At 38.0% G+C, this 23097-nt stretch overlaps 1 protein-coding gene across 1 annotated transcript in view; it reads right to left on the bottom strand.

Moving 5' to 3' along the window:
• Window positions 1–775: 775 nt before the first annotated feature.
• LOC132832587 (muscarinic acetylcholine receptor M2-like) overlaps window positions 776–23097 on the bottom strand; it is a 54519-nt gene continuing 32197 nt past the window's right edge. Inside the window, exon 3 of the mRNA XM_060850675.1 lies at window positions 776–2122. Within this exon, the coding sequence (XP_060706658.1) occupies window positions 776–2122 (1347 nt within the window). The remainder of the gene's footprint in view (window positions 2123–23097) is intronic.

Below are 23097 nucleotides of genomic sequence, written 5' to 3'. Positions count from 1 at the left end.
TAATAGTGCAAAACAAGACAATTTCAGGAACGTGCACTTAGCATTTTGTCACAGTGCCCAAGACTCATTATGTACCTAACATAAGGCTCCTATTGACAATCAGAGCACTTCCAACATTCCATGAATTATAACTGCACTTATTTTACATAAATATGCTAGATTATCATTCATAACTGAATGCCTAATTCGATGTTCTTATGTTCTTATTTAATTGGGGAATTTTTAATACTAATACACACTAGGAATTCATTTGAAGAACCAATCAGATGCACTGATATCAGGCTAACGTGATGATCAATAATTAGCAGAGCTCTTGTTTAACTTTCCAAAGAACTTTTCTGAAATAAGGAATTAGTTGTTATTAAAGAACATAAAATACACCTGTTAAAAACATTAAAAAAGTATACAGACAATGAGAGTGTCATATAAATTTAATGATTTAATATGTCATTAATGTGCACATTAGTATAAAATGGAAAAATCGTCAAAGAATATCGGTGTGCTATATTTGATGATGCTTAAATATTGGGTAAGTTTATCTTCTCATTCCATCATAAGTGTACACTAATAATCAGCATCAATTTTATTAAGTGGACGCATACAAATTGTTGGTATGCTTAAATGCGTCTCTAAAAATACAGGTAACTGTCTACTTGCTAATTAAGCTGGCACAAATTAAAATAAAAATCTTCCATATATGTTAGATATAAATTAAGGAAAGTCAAGGCAACAATATTTAGGAAGCACGCACAAAATTGTACAGGTAGCTTTTCTTTTACCTTGTTGTACCAATATTTTTGTACTTGCATGAGAGAATATTTTTGAATGTTTTCTTGAAGGTGGCATTGCATAGAGCGTAGCAGGCTGGGTTGATGGTACTGTTGATGTAACAAAGCCAATATCCAATCGTCCACATTGTATCAGGGACACAAACTGAACAGAACGTGCTTAACAGCATCATGATATTGTATGGTGTTCCAGTAATGATAAATGCGAGGACGATAACTATAATGGTTGTCATGACCTTAATCTCTCGGGATTTAGTTACTTTCTTCGTTGTAATCCTTCTTGGGGTATTTAAATTATTGTCTGTTCTTATCATTCGGCTGTTCCTTTTCTTCCTGTTGATACTTGGGAGTATTCCTAATGTGTTGCCACAGTCGACCTCTTCTTCAGATTTACTAGCTATCTTAGTTGAGAAGAAATCGGAGTTGTCAATCCTCAAATAGTTTTGTGCCATGTAATAGTTTGTATTGCCTTGGATTGCCTCTTCCTGATTCTCGTTAGCAGGCAATGCGCTGAGATAAGTTGAATCGCTAGTGAGCTCATAATGATGACGTTGTGAATGGTTATCAGTTATCATTTGATCGGTTATTTTTCGAGTTTGGATTTGGTCATGCAGAAATACGTCAGGAATTGTTGGACGTCTGGTATTATTTGCTTGTGTTATTTTATCTTTCACTGGACTAGAAGAAACCGTGGATTTACTTTTTTCAGACATGGTTTTAACCGGATTTATTCGACTTTTGCTTGCACGAGATATGAATGCGTACAAAATCGCTATGATCAAACCAGGGAGATAAAAAGAAGCTATACCAATACTAAGAGTGACAGCAGGATTTGAAAAGAATTGTACGTAACAGTCACCTTCATTAACTGTCCGCTCCCCGACGAGGTACTGCCAGAAGATAATGGACGGTGCCCACATGATAAGCGGCAACACCCAAGCGGCTGCAATCATCATCAGGGCCACCTTAGGTCTTTGCTTCAAAGGGTAGCTAACAGGCTTTGCAACGCATAAATAGCGGTCAAGACAGATCATAAGGAGATTCATGAAAGAGGCATAACTGACAACATAATCTGTAGCAAGCCAGAAATCACATGCTATTGAACCCAGTGGCCAGTTTCCATACACAATGTAAATGGTGTAAAAATTCATAGAGACTGCACCAATAATCAAATCGGCACAGGCTAAGCTGAAAATGAAGTAATTATTAATAGTTTGCAAATGTCTATTTACTTTGATGGACACTATGACCAGAATGTTTCCAATAATGGTTGTCAAACTTAAAGATCCTGCTGCAATAACAATGAAGACCACTTCTACTATTTTGTAGGAACTCTTTCAGTTGCAAATAATCCATTTCTGTTGCTCTGAAATTCATTTACCTCTGTTGTATTATCCATCCTTTTTCCAAGATGCAGAGATATCAATTTCCTAAATGAATACAAATACATAGTTATTTGACTTTGTAAAAGTGAAATGACAGCTGCTTGCTTCTGGCTCTTCTGAAAGTTCTAACGTTAAGAGTATCTAACGTCACCTCCCCTTATAAGCTCCATTCTCATTACCAAGAGACACTGCATTTGATTTGAAATTATCCAAGAAATCAACTTTTTGCTTCCAAAACTAATTAAGACATAATAGCTAAATACTTGCATTGATATAGCTAAGATTTGATCAGTGATACAACAAACGTATAACCCAGAGTCCATCTTGACGTCATTGAATACATTTAGGTAAATCACGTTTCTGCCCTGCAAGTATTCAACTGTTAAAGAATAGAATACATAGACTCCTTTGATTCGTTTAAGCTAATATATTTGTTGTAGCTGTCTATGAATAAGTTGACTTAAATGGCCGCCAGGGGTTTTTTAATTAACGGAAAGGTTTGACCATTGCATTTCTCTGATGTTCACAGCCAGATTTGTGACCTCCATACACGGTCGCCAGTTAAGACAATGAAAGGTTTCAGTGAGAGATGAAAAGGGAGTGCAGTCAGTGAGGTATCTCTGTTAAAGGAGGCATGGGTGAAAACCTTTTAATGAACTAATGTAAACGTTTTATTTAACGCACAGTGGAAGGGGGAAATGGAGCCACGTAGTTAAAATATTTTCAGGCAGTTGTAAATTGTACTAACACTTACGTTACATATATTCGTTCAATAGTAGTAGTGGTTTTAATTCTGGTATATTAGGGAATTTGATTATATTTCTCTTGTAAGGCGATTCTAAGCACACAAGCATTTCTCATAAGAAAACATCAATGAAAAGCCTAGTCACGAACAGCTCGAAGTCTGTAGTTCAGCAAGAAGCAAAAGAAAAACATGATCCCATAATGGTCTTTGGGTAATTGTCATTATATATTAAGCATATGCATATGAGTAGTGGAAAATTAACAGCATGAACTGACAAGCTTCCATGCAGATTTTTATCGAGTTCTTCTAAGCAGCTAAACACACCCGATTAAAAAGAAACACCGTTATTTGAAGGGAAGATGGGGCAGTAAATGATATAAACAAACAACCGCAAAGACAGCAAAAAACGTTGTAAAACATAAAAAAAATTATGGCAATTTCACACCTCAGCACTAGATAGCTGTGAAAGAGATTGAATTTCATCCTTATATATAGAGTTCGGTTTTGTACTATCTGTTGGGAAAAAAAAGCTAGTGTGAAACTTGTTTGAAGTAAAACCACGTGTTCTGCGGTCATTTTAAAATTATTTAAATTGGAATTTTGATGAAATAAGTGCCTAGTCATGAATTTCAGTAAAGTTTTCCATGTAAATAATGAAAAAAACATTTGCTGAGATTCAAAACAAATGTATGGCACGGGAAATGGTCGTTTTCCCATTTTCTTCTGCGTCGATCGTCAGAACGACACTTCCCTTCCTTCCTCATATATTTGTATATCTTCCTTTCTAAAATCCATTTTGTTGCAGTTTTCACATTCTCGTCATTATTTTTGGATTCAAACTTTTGTTCTGAGTTTTATTTTTTTTGCATTTTTTTAATTGATGGCCTTTATTGTGATCACTACACTCTGAAAATATTATTTCTGTACCTTATCGTAACTCTTAAGATCTGGTTTATGTCACCATGCAAATATTTTGTTAAACAAAGAAAAATAGAGTCGGCCTTGTTGATACTCTCTTATCATGCATATCACTGTGTTTCTGTTGTTATTCCTGCAAATCTTCTCTTCATCCTTCCAAGTGCTCTGTCTCCTTATTGCCACACAATAATTATGGTTCAGTTATCATTTTACAGGATTTCCTCACTCTTCAACATAACATCTCTAAGTTATGAAGTCTGGTACTTTGTTTCTTTACTCACAACTTCGCTAAACTATGATGCAACCATCTGGATTCACTTGTTTTTGAAAAATAAATCGTTTCTCCTGCAGACCATCGTGATTGTTAGGCATAGGAGAAGAATTAAGCCAATCAATAGGCTCCACCAAGTTTTTAAACCAATGATTTTTAAACCAATTCTGCCGCCTTTTCCCTGTAACCTTTCAGCATCACAGAATCCCGGCAGTGCAGAAAGAGATCATCCGGTTAATTTGCAGCAACTGTCCCAAACCAAATCGCCATGACCCTTCAATTGGTTTTTATTATTGGCTAACCTGCACAACCTGGACACTATGGGGCAACGTTTAGAATGACTAATCCAAGTAACCTGCACATCTTTGGGAACTGATACATCTTGAGGAAATCCACGCAGATTTTGGGAGAGCGTGCAAACTGCCAATCACCCATGGCTGAATCGAACATGTACCCTTGGCTTCTGAGGTGGCAGTGCTAACCATGATGCAACTGTACCACCTAAACTTGTGAAGAAGTTATCTATGTCTTAAAGAACTTTATGATATGGCAATTATCAAGTCAAGTTTAGGCATAATTGATGTTTTTTTTATTATGGAAGAGCAGGGAACTCACTCTGTATACAGGAGTTGTAAGTTGCATTTTGAATATGAGCAATTTTAGACCCATACCTAAAGAAGGATGTGTCGGCCTTGGACGGTGTTTGAAGATGTTTCATAAGAATGGTCTTAGGAAAGGAGGATTTCTGCAGCAATGTGTCTTACAGATTGACCACCCTTTATCTGAAGAAATTCCTCCTCATCTCCGTTCTAAAGGGTAGTTTGTTCACTCTGGAATTTCCGTTTCATAACTGTGGAATCATCTTCTCCATGTCCACTCTATTCAAGCCTGTCATTGTTCTGTACGTTTCAATAAGATCCCACTCCCGACCCCGAACCCCCGCGCCCCTCATGCCATCCTTCTAAATTTCCTTCAAGTACAGGGTCAGAAAGTTCAACCACTCCTCATATGACAAATCCTCCATGTTTAGCTGCATGTGACAAGTGCAATGTGTTTGCATGCTACATTTGTTTCCATACGGAATTGTTATTTATATTAACATGTGCAGTTTCTGCCCTTGAAACAGTACAATTGGGAGGACATTCTTAGTCTGGGTTTCTGTGCATCAATGTAGACAAAAAACATTCCTTGATGCTTGTCTCAAAAAAATATACGAAAGTATCAGGGTCAGTTAATCTGATTTAAATTCAAATAAATCTTGTTGGCTACTTGTTTTCGAACAGCTACCTCCAGAATTCACCACAGTAAAATGTGTAATGCACACAACTAATCCATCATTCAATCAGGAAATCTGAACACCTCGTGCCAAAGTTAGTGCACCAGTTATCCAGAGAACCAGAAAATGCTTTGGAGACTTACATACAAATCCTAGCATGGCAGATGTAAATTCAATTAAGTACCACAATTAAACTTTACAAAAACAAATTCGAATGATAGCAAAACTATTGTCGATTGTCACAAAAATCCCATCTTTTCAATGAATGCTTCTTCGGAAAATAAATCAGCATCATTATATGGTCTGGCTTACATGTGAAATCAAGCCTACAAGCGAAACCAGATCCACAACAATAAAGTCGAACCTTAGCTGCCCTCAGAAATGGCCTAGCAAGTCAAAATGAACCACTGTTATAAAGGAATAAAGAGGAATAAAAGTGTATTTTCTAATAGAGAATCACAGAGCAATACAACATGGAAGCAGACCTTTTGGTGCGACTAGTCCATGCTGACCACGTTTCCAAACTGAACTAGTCCCGCTTGCCGGTACTTTGCCCATATCCCATCAAACATTTCTTATTCATGAGTTTATCCGAATGTCTTTTAAGTGTTGTAAGTGTTCCTGGATCCACCACTTCCTCAGAAAGTTCATTCCACCCACTCACCACAGTCTGTGAAAATACTCCTCACGTAATTTCTAAAACTTTCTCCTCTCATCTTAAACAATATGCTCTTTAGATATGAACCACCCCCGATCTAGCGAGAAGTCCCTTGCTATTCACCTTATCTCTGCCTTTCATGTTTTTATAAATATAAGGTCATCTATCAAACTATTACGCTCCAGTGAAAAACTACTTTTATAATTCAAAGCTTCGATTCCCAGCAGAACCCTGGTAAATTTCTTTCTGAAATCTCTTCAATTTAGTAGTGTCACACATATAACAAGGCGACCATCACTCCACACAGGACACCATGAGACTCAATATCAACGTAATGTACAACCTCAATCTATATTTAAGAGTCTAAGCAATGAAGACAAGCTTGTTAAACGTCTTCCTTATCAACTTGTCCTACTGTGACGCAAATTTCAAGGAATTATGTATCTGAATCCCTCAGTCTCCCAGGTCCCTACCATTAATGCACAAATTTGTAGAGTTTCTCACGGGTTTGATACACAACAGCCTGAAATATTGATACTCAAGGGATCAAACCTTGCACATACAAACTACTGACTGGCAAGAACGGCCCAAAAGAGGTGGAGCATATCATTATACAGTCAGAGAGAGAGCGAGAGCGAGATGATTCCTCAACACTGATGCCAGAAATCATCAAATTACTTGGCATTAGGTCAACGACTGGCAAGACAATCCTTTGTTGATTACCAAGTAACCACCGTTGCCTGCAACTAATAAAGCAACACTCTTCCAAATTGAACAGCACATTTTGAAGTAATGATATAAGCTGGGTGGGGTTGCTTCCAAGTCCAACACGAAGATCAGCTCAGCATTATCAATGATGATTGAGCTAATTGTGCCCCAATGGAACTAGCTGATAGGGTGAACCAGTGGCAAAAGAGAGGGGATAAACTGGTTCACCTCATCTTTAACAATCTGCCTCACGGATGCATCTTTCAACGACAGTATTAGTATGAGTGCGCACTGAACAGTTCTGGTGGTGATTAATTTCTGGCTGTATATTGAGAATATACTCCATATCTGCCATCACTGAAAATTGGGGTAAATTGTGATCCAGCTATTCAAGTCTGGGGGGAGAAAATGGGGTTCTGTGGACCATGAGCAGCAGCGAAATAGAATTCCACCACAGTCTGCAATCTCAAGCCCAGAATATCCCCTTTCTACATTAACTATCAAGTCTGTGGTTCAATCCTGCTTCAGTGATGGGCACGAAATTAGCAGCAGAAGGAACATTCTAAAATGAAGAGTCATCCTGGTACAGCTGCAGAACAAGGTTACTTGAATGCAAAACAGTATAAGCAGCGAGAGATTATTCTAAACAAGTCTCTTAATAAATAGTCAGATGGAAACCCTGTCATCCTGGCACATCGAGACATTAAAGTTGGCGAGCACTTAAACAACTCTCTGGAGGAAGAAGCTCCATCACCATCACTATCTGTAAAACAATGGGGAAAACCAGCTCAGTTTTCAAGGAAAGTCTGAAGTATTTGACAGAATCTTCCACCCAGGCATGTTGTTAACCATCCATCTTGGCCTCCTCCAGAGTTCCCCAGCGTCACAGATATCAATTGGATTCATTGCACGCAATATCGAGAGAAGTTGGAGATATTGGATACTACAAAGGTCCTGGCAACACTCTGGCAACAGCACAGAACACTTGTGCTCCAGAACTTGCTGCATCTATAGCCATGTGCTTCCAGTACAGCTAAAATATAGATATCCGCCCGATCATGTGTAAAACTGCCCAGGCATGTCCGGCAAGCAACAAGTAGGACACATCCAATCTGGTCAATGACGACTCTATCAGTCCATTCTCAACATCAGAAAAAGCAATAGAAAGTGTGGTAAGCAGTGGCTGTTCAGCAATCACTTGTTCGCATTTGAACAATTTGTTTGCCCAGGGATACTCAAAACCTCATCTCAATACAGTGTTTGTTGAAGCGTAGAAAAAAGGACCTGAATTATAGAGGTGATGTGACAGTGACTGCCTTTGACATGAAAGTCCAACTTAACTGCACTTAAGTAGGAAAGACGATAGACTAGTGGTGTTGTCTGGTAAAGTTCTGGAGAATCTCTGTTCGAATCACACCATGGTGGAAGTTGAAATTTGAATGCAATACAAGTCTGGATTTATCTGATTGTGATTGTTTGTCTCTTGTCGAAAAAATCCTATCTGAATCACCAATGTTCTTTCGGGAAGGAGGCTGTCATCCTTACCTGGTCTGGACTACCTGTGGTTGACTTTGTGCTCTGACATAGGCAGCAATTGGTGGCACAGCCAGCCACACCCTTATCCCATGAATTAATGTAACAAAAAACTGAAGCATCCAGTATTATAGCAAAACTGGAGTTAATAGAATTGGGCAGGGTAGAGGCCTATGGGAAATCTCTTCTATTAGATTCATACCCGTCAAAAAAGAAGATGGTTGCACTTGCTAGAATTCAGTCATCGGAGTTCCAAGCGTCCATCAGCGTAATATGACCTTTTCCAGTTGTTTCACTAGCGACATACCATTCATCACAAAGTTATGGTTTGCTTTGTTGATGACTGCATAATGTTTTCAAGACGAATCCGATAGTGAAACAAATATCGCAAGACCTGGACATTATTTTTGGTTTGGCCGACACAAATACTATGCAATGCCAAATCGAGAATAAAGTTATGACCCCATGGCATTCAATCGGATTAGTATCACTGGATCCCCCACTATCAACATTCTCGGAGTTACCTTTGAGCAGAAGTTGAACTGGATTAGCCATAAAAAACAGAATAACCATTAGTTGCAAAAACATGAGTATTTCGACTATTGACTCAGCAATTTCTGTCTACGAACTACAAGGGTCATGTCAGAGAAATTATGCGATTCTCCCTATTTGTTATGCATCAGTGTAATGCCAAAAATACTCAGGAAGCTTGTAACCATCCAGGACAAAGCAACCTGACATGGTAGCGCCACGTCCATAGTCAGTCCCTCTTCCACCGATGTTCACTGTTGCAGCGTAAGCTGCATTGCAGGCATTTCCAAGGCTCCTTTGACAGCATCTTCTAACCTAATGACCAGTCATATCTAGTACCACAGGAACAGTAGATAAATTAGAAAATCATCACCTACACAGTCGCTGTTTCTTCAACGCTTTTGGATCAAAGTGGTATAACTTCTCTAAAGATACTTTGGGTCTAAGTACAGCAAATATTCTGCAGCAGTCCAAGAAAGTAGCTCACCACCACCTTCTCAAGGGCAACTTGGTGTGAGCAATAAATATTGGCTCAGCCAGCAGTATCCAATTCACAGGAGTAAATATACAAACAGATATCCTTTCTACAGCATAACACGTATTTTCCTTTCACATTGATAATCCTGGAAAATTATTATGACTGAAGGACGAAAAAGTGTGCTTTGCTTCAGCAATATCCAATGGCATGCTTTGAATATTCTCCTTTTGACCTTAGTCTTGATTCGGCACTTCTACATTTTGGCTGTCACCACTGTATGAACATACCTCTTCAAAGATTGGATTGCATGATTCTCAACCCGTCAAGATAGGAAGCCAAGATATACAGCATTTCCAGATTAAAGATCCAAACTACATTTGCAGAAGACAAGCTCAAAATACTTAGTGTTTCTATCCGTTGCAAGCGTTATTTACTCAATAATTTCAGAGTCAACGATACTGTATCAATGGAAAAAGGTGGGGTGTCTCCGACTGCGAACTTAGTAATGAATATTTAACGGAAAGCGATTCAAATTCTGGTACCAATTATCTATAGTAACAAAGACAATCTTGCAGAGCAAAATTTCAGTACACACCTTGTCTGTATACTCTCCAACATTTTCTGACCAGAAGCAAATAGGGAAAATGCATGCTTACCTACATGACCATCATTCTCATTTATTAGTCCTGCTTCCACAGCATCTTTGAATTGGCGATAAAAGAAAGACAGCTTTCTGAGACAAAGTATTCAGCATACTATATTCATCAAGTAAATAATCTTTCACTTGAGGTGAATGTCTGCACAAAAAGAAAGGTGACCACACATACCAATGAGGTGCTCACAGCTCAGGCTGTATGTTATTGTCAAATTCTCCCAACATCAATCAAGCAACATGAAAATAGTAGATGACCATCAATGAAAATTGTCAAGCTAGTTCTGTGCAGGATCTTGGTAGCAGAACGAGCCGAGGCTTCGGAAGCTCAAAACAGGCATCAGACTTGCAATGTATCAAAAAAGAAATGACAGCAGAGATTATGCTGGAACAAGTGGATGAAGTACTTTCATTAATGATGCTGACTTTCCCTTTCCACGATCGGCTGGTTTATCCACAAAGGAAATGTAGAAGACGATCTCATCTGATATCACTAAATTTCTGGAGATGCATTACTCTTACATTGCACTTTTGGTGGCATGCCATCCTAAAAGAAATATGTGACGTTGTTGCCAGCATGAGACAGTGATTAATGTTCAATGACATGAATTGTGAATTTTGAATTATTACTCAAGATAAATTATCACACGAGAAAACTGTCTGGAGTGGCAGTTGTGGTGTTGCTATCTCCGAAATAAAATTGGTGCAATTTAATCTATCTGGAGTGGCAGTTGTGGTATTGCTATCTCCGAAACAGAATTGGTGCAATTTTGTCTTAAGCCACGATTTTCTTTTTCTGAGTGAATGTGCATGCATAACATTCTTTGAGCTCCAATTGGTTTATAGCCTTTTACTACTTGCAAACTACAGGTGGCAAGCTATGAAAGCAGGAGGATCCTCCTGGACAGGCCATCCTGCATGCTTCATTGAGACACTGTAGCATTTTGTTGATAAGGTTGGAGCAATCCTTTGGGCGTCATGGCTCTACTATCAGAAAAGAGAATGGAAGAAAATACATGCAAACGTTAGCAAATAAGTTTATTAATGATAAGATAATTGTCGCAGCAGGTCTGACTGTTTGGTTCATTTCTCAATGAAAATAGATGAGTGTGTTGCACATATTGAAGACAACACGAAACATTTAGAGTGAAGGAGAAAATGGTCTAATGGAAAAGTGAAACTTAAGGAGAGAATTCCTAAACTTGATCAAGAACATGGAAATTAAATTATTTCAAGGGGAAGACTTGAAAACGGTTCTCTGAAGCCCATGAAGCAAATCAATTCATGTTTGGGATACAATTATATATTTTGAAAGCTACAATCATCCAAATGACAAAGCAAAATTGTCCAGAATCGGATAGGGCAGAACATGAAGTAGCTTTCTTTTAAGATTGCAATGGGACCTTTGGGGCGGCACTGTTGCTCTTGGACTTGGGTTCAATTCCTGCCTGGGGCAAGTCTGTGTGGAGTTTGAACATTATTCTCGTATCTGCGTGGGTTTCCTCCTGTGGTGTTTTCCCACAGACCAAACAATTATTTTGTACTAATTCGCAGAACAGCATTGCACTGGAATTTTTGTCACTAGACTGGATGAACAGATCTCTAAGGCATTCATGGAGCTCTATACCACACACGACAAAGAGGATCTTTTTATCATTCAACACACCATTGTTATACAGTAGTAGCAAAGCACATTGTTTTTAAGAGGCAAGGCTGATTTTCAGTCACTTTCCGAAACTGACACTTTCTGTTAGCTCACAAACGCATGAGAACACAACGACCTCAAAAGTTTTCCACCAGTCTTGACATCCTGATCGCAAATTTATCACTGTTCATTCACTGCACTGGGGTAAAAATCTTGAAATTCCTTTCTTAACTCCCTACGTTCTTAAAATGCTGAGATTCAAATGGCAAAGCAGCATCGTCTTCTCAACACACATAAATAAATTTACATTAAAGACAAATTAAACTAAATCCAAATATTCATCAGACCGAGATCAGTGTAGTGCTTGAATCAACCGATCTAAAATAAGACAACAATAAGGTGTCAGGACGTAGTTAATGTAACTAATCACTGCAGACTTACCAAGAACAGCAACAGCAGCAAGGACAGAATAACAAATCTTTTCTAATTCAGTGATGAAATAATATATCATCCACAGGCCCGTCTCTGTTGAGGCGCTGATGTGTTTTAGTGCAATGGAAAATTCTCCTACTGATACTTAAAAGTAAAACACATTGAAAGGGACCCGTATTAATAGAAAATGGAAATCCTCCAGTGGCAAAACTTGGTTCTGTAGGGACTTATATCAGTTATAGTCAATTACTGAACAAACAACTTCGGTTAGATATTTCAATTGAACTGACTTCATGGCAGACAATATTTGATAACATTTGATTTTGTTGTCAATGCATATTCCTTGACGAAATCTACATTATTCCAAGTTTGAACTTGCATTAAACACATTAAACATTACACGAATGTTCTCTATGACATGCTTCCATCAGGCTAATTATGGTTTGATCTACGTGGTAAATTCTGTGTTTATTGTAAAACTAGTGAGGACTCCCTTTGCACAGTTGACGTGTTCATTGCAAGCTGAGAAGGTGAGATGAGAATCTACAGAAGTTGCAGACTTCACTAAATTCTGTGCTCCTTTCAAGGCCATTTGAACTTTTCAAGGCCATTTGAACTTTTGCTTCTGATTTGCCTCTCCAATACCCTGCGAACAGAGAGCTGTTGGAGATTGCTACTATTGGTGATTGTACCACTGTTCTCGACATGTTGCTACTGGTAATACGATTGTTGGTCATGACAGTGCATTGAATGGATATTTTCATATCTCACTTGTAAGTGTCCCTGTACAAGAGATAAGGATCCTAATAACCCATAACACATTGGCAACATATCCTTTTCTTCAGAGACATGTTTGATAGCCATTCTGCGAATGTGGCAGAGCAAATATATGCAGAGTGAGATAGAAAGAGAATGAAATAGAGGAATGGCAGAGGCACAATGGGCGATGTGGCACGAGGACTATAAAAGTACATGTGTTCAGTACTTAAGAGGGATTCCCAAGTGAAAAGGAAAAGTGATCACCTGGAATAACCTGTAATGGTAATAAAGATAATTTAAGTAAATATGGAGAATCAGTGCTGCATTTGTTACCCATATGTCTGCCCTCACTTCAAGAGGGTGATCCGGCCAGGTGTCCAAATTACTCTGCTGATGTAATAATAGCAACAGAGTTCATTTAAGCTAAAATAATGTCACGTTAAATATTTGGGGCACTGATGTTGCCATCATTGTATTTTGCACCAATTATCTCGCACTTGTCACTTGAATAAAAATTGTTAAATAGTAAAAAAAAGGTAACGTGGTATTTCACTTATGCAAGTTGGTGTAATTCCCTACATTAAAGCACTGTTGCAATTTCAAGAATACTACATTGTCTGGAGCTGCTCTGATAAGAAAATGAATTAAGGAAATTATTATCAATAAATGTCTTGGAATTCCAAATCCGACGCTAAATTTCAGCCTTTAGCTTCATCCATGAGTGGCTCAAGCCCCATGGCTGGAAGGGTGTGATTGATGAGCAAGGACTGAAAGTGCGATAAGGGACTGAATGCGTTGACACATGAGACTTGAACCTCACATCTAATGCAGATTGAATGTTTGTGAGATTTTTTTTCAGAGAAATTAGACCCTTTGTCATTAATGGCAGTCAAAGGCTGTTGCTGTCCTGAGAATTCAAAGATATTTAGAAACTGTCACCTTTTACATTAGGTAGCTTATGCAAACTAACACTCAGTTGCCCGACTTTAAATCCAGTTTGAACAGCAGAGCTCAGATGTGACACACAATAATCATTATATTTGCCTAGACAGTGCAATAACGTTCCTTCAACTTTGTTGTACAGCTTCATTTTACTTTGATCATACTGGAACATTTCATTGTTTTTTTTTCTTATATAGTTCCCTATTTAAAAAAAAACACAAGGGGTGTAATGCAATATTCTTTGCTTGGCTGGACAAGTGCAGCTCCAAATACAGTCAAGAGATTGACATAATCCAGGTCAAAGCGGTCCAATTGTTTGACAACATATCAACAAACATTCTCTCTGACAATATCTGATACTCAGTAGCGATAGCATTAATACCTATTAAATGAATGGAAAAATATTAGGCAATTCGCCTCAGACAACATCTTCCAAACCCACAACCACTTCCACCGGAAGACCAAGGGACAACCACCATTTCCACGTGTCTCTCCCAACCCCTAACCATCCTAAGTTGGAAATCCATTACCTTAAATTCACTCATTGTATGACATTATGGGTCTATGTACATAACATGAACTGCAATGAATCAAGACAGTAACGCAATACTACGTTCTATTCCTAGCGTAACTATGGATGCACAATAGAAGGTGGAACAGCAAGAGACGTCCAAATCCCATGAGTCAATCGTAAAACTAAGTTAAATGTTGGTACGTGTTTCAATCCATTAAGAAAGAGAGATAAGGTAAACTTGAAAATTTTAATCTAAAAATATTTTATTCAAGCATATAATTCAGTATTGTTTTGTATGATCCCACATCAGAGATGTTCTGACGTGTATTATGACAGTTCCATTATGTCCCAGAGTCACTCAACAAATATTCTTCCAAGGAAATCAGAAATTCCTGCACGAGACCTCAGCTGTTCATATTCTAACTAATGTTAAAATGGATATGTCAGGTCCAAAACTGAAAGATAGCTTGACATATCATCGATTGATTTGCTTTGGTGTTATTAAAGTGGTGGGCAGTTACTTAGCTCAGTCGGTTAGGTGATTGGGTTTACTATTAATTGGAAGTTATTAGACTTCAGTTACAGCTAAACACTTATAAACAGTGTACCACTATTAAATTAGTCTCTAATCCTATTATTGATTCACTGACACAGACACAGATGTACAAAGGAAAACAATAAAACATGTGTTTTATGGACAGCACTAAACTGGGAATGCTGCTCAACGGTTTCTGCATGCAGAGCCTGTTGCGATAATTATTCTGTTTGTCTGAATACGTTTTCTCAGTCTTCCCCTTTTGCATGTTTCAGTTAGTTTGCAAGAGGTTCCAGATAATCAGATCATTTACAAAAGCACAACTGCCAAAAGTCACAGCGTACTGCAACGGTTGGAGGAAACATTCACTCGCTTTATCCATATTTAATATAACTTTGATTGCAGAGATCCAGAGATCCACAGAAAGAGATCAAGAGCTGGTGGAGATCTGAAGCTATTTTGATCTCTAGTTCACAGATCCTACCTACCCAGTAACTTGAAACAAATTGTCTTTTTCATCAATAACTAGCCACTAGTCCATGGACTATGAAACAAAGCTCAGTCGGTCTAAAAACCCTCAGCTCCTTCTGTAGTGCAAACTAATGCCCGATGTGTAACGGATGCTTACAATGAGTACCAGGCCATTTTGTTTCAGTCTATGTCGCAATCCCCCAGCAAACCTTTATTATAAAACAATTCTATCCGTTATTAGTCCATTATTAAAAAGCCAAACAATTTGAAAAAATAAGTCAAGACTCAAAATAAGCAAGATGCAACATCTCCCTCTCCGGTGTGTAGTCATTAAAACTTAAATAAGCATATTCAGAAAGTCCGAACAGGTGCTGAGGGCCTGTTGAGTTATTTGCAGAATCAGAAAACAGTCTAAAACAGAGAAATATATATTAATGTTGCATAAAGTGCATTCATTCAATAGTCAAATATCAAAATGTTTTTTAAAATGTAAACTGCCATGATTACAAATGTGCATAAATGTTAAATATTAACATCAGACACACAACAAACTAATTTGAAAGGAACTAAAATATTTGTAATTATTGATATGAAAAGCAATATTTGAATATGCACCCATATTCATACATCAAAGTTAGAACATAGAACTTGGAACATAGGACAGTACAGCACAGAACAGGCCATTCAGCCCACGATGTTGTGCCAACCACTGATCCTCATGTATGCATCCTCAAATTTCTGTGACCATATGCATATGCCTGTCATATGCATGACCATATGCATGTCCAGTAGTCTCTTAAATGTACCCAATGTCCTTACTTCCAAGGGTTCTGGGTTCACGCTTTTCCCCTCAGTTTGTTTTTAAGTTCTTTCATTGGATATTAAACGCTGGCTGGCCAAAATTTATTACCCATCCCTAGTTGACTTTAAACTAAATGGTTTGATACGCCATTTCAGAAGACAGTTTTGAGTGAACCACATTGATGCGCATCAGGAGTCACATGTAGACCAGACCAGGTGAGGATGACAGATTTGCTATCCACAACCCCCCAACCCAACCCCAATAATTGATTCATGATCATGAACAGACTCCTAATTCCAGATTAATATTGAATTCAAATTCCACCATCTGCTACGGCGACATTTGAGGCCAGCTCTCCAGAAACATTAGCTGAGTTTCTGGATTTTTTTAAAAGTAGAAATGTGTCACTACCTCCACCTTACTTGATATTCAGTCAAACGTCAGAATTTATTTCATTTCAAGATAAAAAGACAATCAGGAATCTAAAGCTTGCTCGTTTTACTCGCTGAAACCACTATGGCCATTTCCGCAAGGCATACTGTGAGAAAGTATTGAGAACTGCTTAATCTGAAATTTTGAATTGGAAAACCTGCCAGAGCTGCTTGGTTCACAGCACATCGTTGAGCAAGGAAAGGAATCTTCCATAGTAAACTACCTGAGGAAAGAATCTGAAACAACATTTCAGTTCAATGGATAACAAGATAGAAAAGCGATCACACCCTACGAAATTTGTTAAAAATCTAATACTTGGGAAGACATCACCATATTTTCTTCGTGTAATATTGATATTAAAATGGACTCCAATAAGGTGCACAATTAAACAAGTGGTTCTACTAAAGAATATGATGCAACTTTCAGACAATGCTTCCCAATTACTAATCGTAAAGATGGATTGACCTTTTTGTCAAAATTGATTTTCTCGATCTAAGTCTCCAGCTTTCTTCATATATTCACAGCATTCGGTATTATTTTCTTTCCAGCTCCTTGGCTTTTCACACTACATTGTGCTGAGAAAATGATTAAGCATAATTTATGAAAAGATACTGTGAAACTAGTTTGATTCTAACGTTTACAATCCAGCATTTTAAGAAATTCAACACCAAAGATATTTGGAAGTCTTTGTTTGGCATACATTTTCAGTCCATTGAAAGCCATTGAAATCCAACCTTATGACTGCATGATTTTTTTTTCCCGAAGCAAAGGCAGAAATTCCTGGAGAAGCTCATCAGGTCTAGCATGTCAAGAGAAAGTACAGTTAAGGCTTCGAGTCCAGTAGCCCTTCTTCAGAATATTACGTGAAAATTGCTTGAAAATATTTTCTGAGAATTACATCTGTCCTCTTGATTTCGATCATACAGCTATTGAAAGCAGTCTGTTTTGTGATTGTTACAATATGCAGCAAAAGTATATTGGTTTTCCCCATCTGCCACGTTCATCCAGTTGTGAAGTATGGTGGAAACTCAATATCTCAGGAAAGGACACTGGACTCGAATCGTTAATTCTGTTCATCTCTCCACAGATGCTAGCAGTGTCTCCATCAACTTTAAAACAAAATCCAAAAAGTGTATATAGTGTGGAATGTATCAAGTCTTGTTTCCATCAAAAGATGGTACATTTCTATTTCCAGACAAATTGACTGTCACATTGTTGGTTTTAAACCACATTTAACATGTTTAACTGATTTTTAAAGTAGATATACAACTTAAAAGCAGGTAATGAAGTCGAATGCTTCCACCCTGATATATATGCAATATGTGCAATCCTTCCATCGATTTTCAATGAAGTTATCAATCTTATAATTTATTGCATAATCTCATAAACTTGTCCTTCGTCCTCTTGAAGAACAGGCACATTGTTCTTCATTTCACATTATCTGTTTTTAACAGTACAGGTAAATGGACATTTGACCAGATTCATCAGCTGGTCCCTGAACTTTGTCTCAATTCCAATATAAATAAATGTGTTACACACAAGATTTAATAATGTAGCAACTTGGGAGCTGCAACATGAATATAACTTTAGTTCTTTAAAAAAGCTTCAATACAGATTCAGAAACTAAGAAGCATTGCCTGGCCCATAAAGGATTTGGCACTTTTTTGACAACAAAGATGAAACATCGCTTAAAGGTACAAAGAAAGTATTAAATTCCTTCAGATCTATGTCTTTGTATCTCTGGAACTCTGTGCATTGCAGTGACTCTCGAGCCTCTTTAAAGCTCTGCCAGCCAATGAAATATGTATAATGGCAAAACGATTAAATAGGAGATCGTGAGATATCCAGAAAAAACGTGGAGTGCATCAAGATAAAAATTTTGATTGTTAACTGAATTAGTGATTTTCGTTCCATGTAATACAGCAAAACTATGGAAATGAATGTTCAAATGAATTGGAGCAAAAAAAAAATCAGCTTTTCTCAGTTTATCTAACCATGGAATTGTTATACTAAAGAGAATATCATTTGTCCACCATTTATGACAATGCATCTATCCTGGGACAGGCTAAGCAAAGACATGACAGCGAATTCCTACAGGCCTGGCACTCCAACCACAACACTATCAACAAACAGATAGATCACTATACCTTCAGAAAACGAACAGGAAATGACATCATCACAAACCCCAGGAACCCCATCCAGGACAAACATATAAATAGAAAGCAGGAGACAACAGCTTAGCTTCACTTGGAGGTCGCCACTGATGATGTTCCCTAGCCAGGTAATGGAACATCTGGATGGAAAACCTACAGCTCAGTGAGCAAAAATACAACCGAAACCATTTATGACTCAACTGTGCTAATTTGTTTTAAAATGAATTGTACATTTAATTTCCTTCAACTTGACTGAAACCACGCCCATCATACATTCAGACAATGCATTCCAGATTCTGTACACTTTCTGCATGAAATAGTATTATATTACTATTGTGATGATGCTGTCACTTCCAAAAAAGTTATTTGTCCTTTTTTTTGAAAAGACGTTGTTAAAGTAAAGGTGCCGAGTTGATCACGGGAGCTAGCCGAAATCGAAAGTGTGAGATGGCTTTAGTTTTTTTTCCATCAGTTGTAACAATGGAAGGGAAGTGGCAAGTTCTCAAAAACTATGATTTTTATTTTATTTTTCAGCTGTAGCAATGAGAAACTGTGGGAGTTTTGAAACTATTGGAACTTTACTAAATAATCCCTAACCTTGATCTTCTCTTAAACATTTCTTGATGTTGAACGACATGTAAGAATTTGCGTGTGAATTTAGCTTTTTGGCAAGTGATATGACTATGGGATTTTGCTAATATTGGAACAGCTATTTAGGAACAAGCATTGTATCTATTGTTCAGTTAAGGTTTCCAATGCTTAAGTTATTCTCAAATCCTCTTTCTTTTGTTTCCATTTTAACGACAGTGTTTAAATAAATGTTGATTTGCTTACTGTCAATTGGTTAGACCAGGTGCGTCTCATCTGGAACACACACTCACATTTACCTTTAACGTAAGAGAAAAAGTTAGTGTCCTGGCTATTTCATTAAAATGTTCTGAGGGGATCTGGTCTGTAGCATTTTGTTTTAGAAATCACTCTAAATCTGTGAGCTCTTCTTCATGAAGATTTCAGATGACATATTTTGTTTCTCTGCTTTTGAGGTTTCAAGAGGTTTTATGACTTGGAACTGATTTTGAATCTATTCAATATTTCCACAAACCTTTCCATGAATACAACAGTCCTATGTTTAGAATTAAAACTTTCCTTTTCCATCAACTTTCATGAGGAATACCACCACCAGACACATACTCTCCTCTTCTGCCTTGGCAGCATTAATTGGTTCCATTCGCTCGGGGACATGGTGATCCACTCTTCTTCCACCTCCACCGCATTCCCCAAACCTCCATGGTACCTTCCCGTGAAATCACAGAAGGTGCAATACCCGCCCGTGTACGTCTTCTGTCTTTCTCTCCATCCAAGACCATTTCCAGACCCTTCAGGTGAAGTAGGGCCTTGCCTACACATCACTCTGTCTTGCCTACTGTATCTGTTGTCCATAATGTGTTTTTCTCTACATCAGAAAGACCGACTGGGTGACTGCTTTGCAGAACACTTACATTCTGTTCGTAAAATTGACCCTGAGTTCATGGATGTTTTTCATTTCAACTCACTACCGAGTTCCCTGGCCAAATCATTTGTCTCAGGCTTGCTGTGGTTCTCCAGTAAAGCACAACATAAGTGCAAGAAAATCACCTTACGTTCTGCGTGTGAATCCTGCAACATTCATGATTCAAAACCAAATTCAGTAATTTTAAGAACTCCTTCATTGTCTTCTACCCACCCTTACACACAACAGCCTGTTAGGACAGAGAGAATTCAGCACATCCTTAGCATTTACACATTCTCAATGTCCTTATTATTTTTTGTTGTTGTTCTTCCCTGACTTAATATCAGCTAGATCATTGTTCTTTCTTTCTCTCTGGGCTGTCTCTCCACCCATCCTCTCAGCCTACGCTGCATAAGTCTCAACGCTTGTCAGCAGTTCAAATTCCATCTTTTGCTAGCTAGAATGAATTGTGAAGAAGGATCACTGGATATGAAATGTTAACTCTGCCTTTTCTCTACAGATGTAAGTCCTGCTGTGTTTCTCCAGGAATTTCTATTCTTTCTTCCATATTTAGAATCTAACTGTTCAACTTAGGTGCGCTGCAAATATTCTTCTTTGCACTTCCTGCAATCCTTGCAAAGCATCCACACCTTTCCTATGGTTTTCATCCCACAGCTGAGCAAAATATTCCAGGAAAAGCCAAATTATTATAGTTTCCAATTTAATATAATTTTAAAAAATTTTTGTAATCTATTTCTCAGTAGATTAGGGAATTCTATATGTTTTGTTAGCTACAAATTAATTAATGACCGCATGTATGCTGGGCTGATAGCCCATGAATATGTTATAGAGTTGATCCCTTCATTTTGTATTGTCTCTTTGTTATTTCCACGTAAGTATATCAACCCACAAATCCGAAATTAAAATTAATCTTTCACCTATCGGCTGCTTTCACCAACTCATCTATGTTCATTAGGGTGGTAGGGTGGCTCAGTGTTTAGCACTGCTGCCTCATAGAGATCAGAGCTTGATTCCAATCTCAGGCAACTGTCCGTGTGAAGTTTGCATGTTCTGCCCGTGTCTGCGTGGGTTTCCTCAGGGTGCTATGGTTTGCAACCGCAGTCCAAAGAAGCACACATTAGGTAGATTGGCCATACTAAATTGCCCATAGTGATCAGGGATATGTCGGTTGGATGTATTAGCCTTTGCAAATGCAACACCATGGGGTAGGGAGGTGGGTGTGGGTGGGATGCTGTTCAGAGGGTCAGTGAGGACATGTTGGGCTGAATGGCCCATTTCCATACGGTGGGAATTCTATGACTCCATCTGAAGCTCTGCACAATTGTCCACAATGTATACAATGCCGGCAAGTTGATGAATGGCGTATTTGTGCCTTGCTCATAGAGGATGCTTCAATATTATCATCAATGATAACAAGGGTCATGTCAAAGACAGAGTTTGATTTCTGCAATGATCTATCCTCATCACGAAAAATATCTATTGACTATCACTTCCTTCTATCTATCACAAAGGCAATTCTGCACGCATGTGCTTGCATTTATTTCTTCCTCCTCCTCCACCACGCCCAACATTTTACAGTCACGTATAAAATAACTTCTGCCCATCCACTGACACATCAATGGCATGGTCCTCATCAACAAGCTGGTTTACATTTAAAGAAAACTCCAAAATCCTTATTAACTTTTTGCTTCCCTCAGGCTAATCATTTCAGCACTCCTTCACCAAATGACATTTATCAACGTGACGTGTTTAATCTGGTTGATCGCCTTTCAAGACTGAAACAGCACCTGAATCAAATTACAAGCCTTACAGTTTCTCATCCCCTCGTATCACCAAATCCCTTCATTGAACAAGGCCGAAAGGTTTGAAAGTCTCCCGTGCTACCACATGAATCTTGAATTTAAGGAAGGCAGAAATTGAATCTCTCCAGAATTCTGATTGCCTCTTTCCTCAGAATGCTTGCTTGCATCTCCTCCTGCAAGTTCAACCATAGGCAGCCTGATCAAGTTTAAATCATTTCAACAGCTAAACTTCCTTCCTTTTCACGATGGCTTGTGTAACATCTCATCCTTGGGAAAGCCATGTGCAAATCGTTGCTTTCATACCAAAGCCATGTGATCTGCCTTCATGTGAAACTGCAATTTTTGGCCAATAAGCATTGTCATTGTAATTTTAATACCTTTTGTTCCACACTTCTGCCTGCAGTTGTGTTTTATGTATTTCAAAATTTGTTTTGATATTCAATCTTTGTTGCATTATAATCTTCCACCCTCGGACATGTTTGCAAAAGAAATTCTGAAATTTCCATTGAAATGGTTAAATTATCGCAGTTTTGATCTCTTTTGTCTTTCAAGGAGCCCTGGAATTGTTTATTCTGCTATTTATTTTCTGTGTCAGTGATTTTCGCTATGCCCAAAGCTTCTCTTCTTTGAAGGCAAGCCAATGGTCAGCTTTCTCTTTTCTCACCAACCTTTGACTTCAAATAATTCGGCACCCATCCACTGTTAATCAAATGAAAACAATTTTCACTATATAAGTATTCTTGTGCCGAATTCATTGCCACATTCAATGGTCAGACCTAGCCATATTTTACAATTAAATTTCCTTCTATGGTTTCCACTGATTTATTATCAAGTTGATCTTCCAAATTCTTCCAAAGTAAAGGAGATCCACTACTTCATTTTCATTTGAATGAAGATATTCTGGGATTTTTGGGCATTTCTCTAGACAGATTATATAATCAAAGCTTATTGCTTTCGGATGAAGTGTCATTTTGAAGGGAGTGGTCATTTGTAATATAGATGACAGTCTGAGATAACAGATCAGTTTGAGTAATAAAAGCCACTTTGGATGAATAGTAATGTTGGTATGAAAAGTCCACACTCTCAGGACTGCCCATACTAAAGTAGCAACACATGGCTGACAGTAGCTCTTGAAAGCTTGGGAAAATATTTTCTTT

Source organism: Hemiscyllium ocellatum, chromosome 35 (assembly GCF_020745735.1).
Source record: "Hemiscyllium ocellatum isolate sHemOce1 chromosome 35, sHemOce1.pat.X.cur, whole genome shotgun sequence".
NCBI classification, from domain to species: Eukaryota; Metazoa; Chordata; class Chondrichthyes; order Orectolobiformes; family Hemiscylliidae; genus Hemiscyllium; species Hemiscyllium ocellatum.
Note: the sequence above shows the minus strand (reverse complement) of the source record. Positions and strands in the feature narration are given on the sequence as shown.